The sequence below is a fragment of the Ovis canadensis genome, chromosome 2 (assembly GCF_042477335.2).
Source record: "Ovis canadensis isolate MfBH-ARS-UI-01 breed Bighorn chromosome 2, ARS-UI_OviCan_v2, whole genome shotgun sequence".
NCBI classification, from domain to species: Eukaryota; Metazoa; Chordata; class Mammalia; order Artiodactyla; family Bovidae; genus Ovis; species Ovis canadensis.
Window position 1 is genome coordinate 255,435,650 of NC_091246.1, and position 3,858 is coordinate 255,439,507.

The 3,858-nt window shown below is 41.1% G+C and overlaps 1 protein-coding gene across 1 annotated transcript; it reads right to left on the reverse strand.

Annotated features, from left to right (window-relative positions):
- Positions 1-2,552: 2,552 nt before the first annotated feature.
- LOC138433104 (adapter SH3BGRL) lies at positions 2,553-3,643 on the reverse strand. The gene has a single exon (XM_069575172.2). It carries the CDS (start codon positions 3,580-3,582, stop codon positions 3,238-3,240), a length of 345 nt encoding a protein of 114 aa, XP_069431273.1. The 5' UTR covers positions 3,583-3,643; the 3' UTR covers positions 2,553-3,237.
- Between the last annotated feature and the right edge of the window lie 215 nt (positions 3,644-3,858).

A 3,858-nucleotide genomic window follows, 5' to 3' on the forward strand; every position in this document is an offset into this window, starting at 1 on the left:
GTCTGTTCACATTCACTAAACAATTAGAATCAAGATCAAATGTTGGGAAGATCCCCTGGAGGAGGGCACGGCGACCCACTCCACTATTCTTGCCTGGAGAATCCCCATGGACAGAGGATCCTGGCCAGCTACAGTTCATGGGTTTGCAAAGAGAGATGACTGAGGGACTTAAGCACAATGTATTAAAAGGCTGCAGAAATGAACTGTAAATAAACCCCCAAAGCCCTGTAAGTGTTTTCCATGAAAGGAGGCATCAAATTGGAGGACAATGGATCCACAGAGGAGAGTTTGCTTGACACTTACTGGCTCCACAAGATAAAATGGGGACGCTGTTTCTGACCCTTACCCAGCTTTGCTCGCAGAAAAATAACATGATTTCCGTGTATCGGAAGCAAGACAACTGACTGTAGAATTATTACCAAGGCGGGCCAGGAGTGCTGGCTGGGAGTCTGGATGGAGAGATGTTAACAGAAAGTGGGCTTGCCTCTCGGGGGTGTTGGACCAGAAGATAAGCCCACCCAAGGCTCGTGGGAAGGAAAGGTGTATTACTTGCCGAAGTACGGAGAACACCAGGGAGCTTTCCAGAGCAGTGTCCCTCCAAACTGCAAAGTTGGTGAAGTTTTAATCTATGGAAACAGGCCTGTTCAGGCTTCCCTGGTGGCTCAGATGGTAAAGAATCTGCCCACAGTGCAGAAGACCTGGCTTCGATCTCCAGGTCGGGAAGATTCCCTGGAGGAGGGGATGGCAACCCACTCCAGTATTCTTGCCTGGAGAATCCCATGGACAGAGGAGCCTGGCAGGCTACAGTCCACGGAGTTGAGAAGAGCCAAAAACAACTGAAGTGACGTAGCATGCACGCTGTCTCCATGGTGGCTGTTCTCAGTAGACATTGCAGCATCGATGGAGGAGGGGTCTCATTTCTCCCCACACTCTCCACCCTTGGTTCTTTGTAGCGTGTTTGACAGTGGCCATTCTGACCGGTGTGAGGTGATACCTCATTGTAGTTTTGATTTGGATTTCTCTAGTATTTAGCAAGCCTGACATCATTTCCTGTGATTTTTTAAAAGGGTATGAGTGAAACCTCTTGCAACTGACTTCTTGAATGTCTGCCCTGTTTTTCGATGAACACTCCTAGAACGTTTCTTGAGGGCAGCTGACAACCACACAGGCCTTCTGAATATGAAGTGTCCATCAGCACAGCTTTTAACGCTGTTAGTATGGAAAATGGCCACGGAGGGCAGCATTTCTTCATCATTTTAGTTCAGTCGCTCAGTCGTGTCCGACTCTTTGAGACCCCATGGACTGCAGCACTCCAGGCCTCCCAGTCCATCACCAACTCCCAGAGTTTACCCAAACTCATGTCCATTCAGTCGGTGATGCCATCCAGCCGTTTCATCTTCTGTTGTCCCCTTCTCCTCCTGCCTTGATACTTTCAAAGCATCCGGGGCTTTTCCAAGGAGTCTGTTCTTTGCATGAGGTGGCCAAAGCACTGGAGTTTCAGCTTCAACATCAGTCCTTCCAATGAATATTCAGGACTGATTTCCTTTAGGATGGACTGGTTGGATCTCCTTGCAGCCCAAGGGACTCTCAAGAGTCTTCTCCAACACCACATTCAAAAGCATCAGTTCTTTGGTGCTCAGCTTTCTTTATAGTCCAGCTCTCACATCCATCCATGACTACTGGAAAAACCATAGCTTTGACAAGATGGGCCTTTGTTGGCAACGTAATGTCTCTGCTTTTTAATATGCTCAGTTGGTCATAACTTTTCTTCCAAGGTGCAAGCGTCTTTTAATTTCATGGCTGCAGTCACCATCTGCAGTGGTTTTGGAGTCCCCAAAAATAAAGTCTGCCACTGTTTCCTCATCTACTTGCCATGCAGGGATGGGACCAGATGCCATGATCTTAGTTGTTTGAATATTGAGTTTTTTTTTAATTTTTTTTTAATGTTTTTGAAAGTACTGAGTTTATTTTAAAACATTGCATCAAGGTTGAATTTCAGCAAACAAAGCCATGTCTTCATTATATGCTGATTTTGACAAAGAGCACAGACTTGCATACATAAAATGATATGATAAAGTAATTCAAAGTAAAATGTGTTTGCTTTCAGTAATGTGGAACCAAATTACAATAGTAGTGTGGAACTAAAGCACAATACACATGTCTTCTGGCTGATGTAGGCCATAATGTTTCTTGTCTTCTAAGAAGTTTTCAAAATTAATATTTAAAAAATTGATCCTTTTGTCTGATACTTATGGCATTCACTGGGATAGAGGCATAGAAAAGATTCTCTCTGCTTAGATTAATGCACTCATACAGTAAGCTGAAACAAAAATGTCAAATATGTCAGAGATAGTGGCATGCATGATCATAAGTTGTTTTAAAAGGGGAAACTTAGTTCCAATCTATTTTAAAAGGTAATTAAAAGTCTGAGTTCTTTGCAAAAGGATGTCATTTTAAACTTATTTGCCATCCCACTTACATAACATACATATGCATATTTCTTCAGGGCAAGCAGCTTAGCAACATGATTGCATGAAAGTAAAGCAAGAAACTTTGTGGTTAAGCAAGAAACTTTTCAACTGAATATATCTTTTTTTTTTTTTTTGGTGGGAGATCATCTGTTCTGGTCACTGCAATATGCAACGAAAGGCTACATTTAGAAGCCTAGAAAACCTGTGATTCAGAACATAGAACTCTTTTAAACTTTCAAGTACAAAGGAATGGGAATGTTATAAATGCCACAGGAAATTACAATGTATGACATATCATAAACATTATCTGCAACTACTTTTTAGTCACAATAATTTCACATTAAAAAGGTACAGACTTTTGTTCACTAAAATTAATGAGGCAATTTGGGAACAAGAGACAAATTCTCACTTGCCTTTTAAAATTATTCAATGTAGAGATACGGATATAATTAAACTGCAATAATAATACCAAAAAAGGGAACAGGTGCTTGCTTTTCAAAATCACTGAAGTACATAAAATGCCTTAGCAGACAACAATAATATTCCATGACACCTACTTAAAATTTCATGTTCATTTCCTATTTTCCTCATCACAATGTTAACATTTTAATTATGTATTCATTTTAACTGTTTGCATGTGAAAGTACCAACTAATCAATTATTTCAACATTAAGCCTACTTCTTTTGAAGCCATGATAATTTTGATATTTTATAAAAAGCAATGGAGACTCCTTTTTTAGGATGCTTAAGGCAGAATATTTAAGATTCATGCTTGCTGCTTTGCCTGAGCTTCTGCTTCCTTTGAACCAGGTGGGGCTGTCAAACCTAAAAAGGCATACACTGCATTATTTTCTCTGGCTTCAAAGAAGGCATCATAATCCCCACGGTACTGGCTTTCATTGAAAATCTGAGGTGGCAGGGGGTATCCTGTGGCTGGCCGATTGTTTTCAGGTACATTTTCTCTCATCCACTTCTGATTTTCTTCATTGGCTGCAATATCTTTTTCTTCAAATCCTATTTTGTTAGCTTCTAAGAAACCAAGCACATCTTGCTGTTTTTTCTTAATCGCCATGGAGCCAGAGGAAGATGCAATATACACACGGATCACCATCTTGGGAACAGCTTCTGTAGTTCTTTGAACCCTGCAAACGGCTGGAGAGCAGCTGCAGCAAAGGCTGAATATTGAGTTTTAAGCCAACTTTTTTCACTCTCCTCTTTCACTTTCATCAAGAGGCTTTTTAGTTCCTCTTCACTTTCTGCCATAAGGGTGGTGTCATCTGCATATCTGAGGTGATTGATATTTCTCTTGGCAATCTTGATTCCAGCTTGTGCTTCTACCAGTTCAGTGTTTCTCATGATGTACACTGCATAGAAGTTAAATAAGCAG

Coding starts and splice junctions, on each gene's coding strand:
- LOC138433104 (XM_069575172.2), bottom strand. CDS start 3,582: ATGGTGATCCGTGTGTATATTGCATCTTCCTCTGGCTCCATGGCGATT.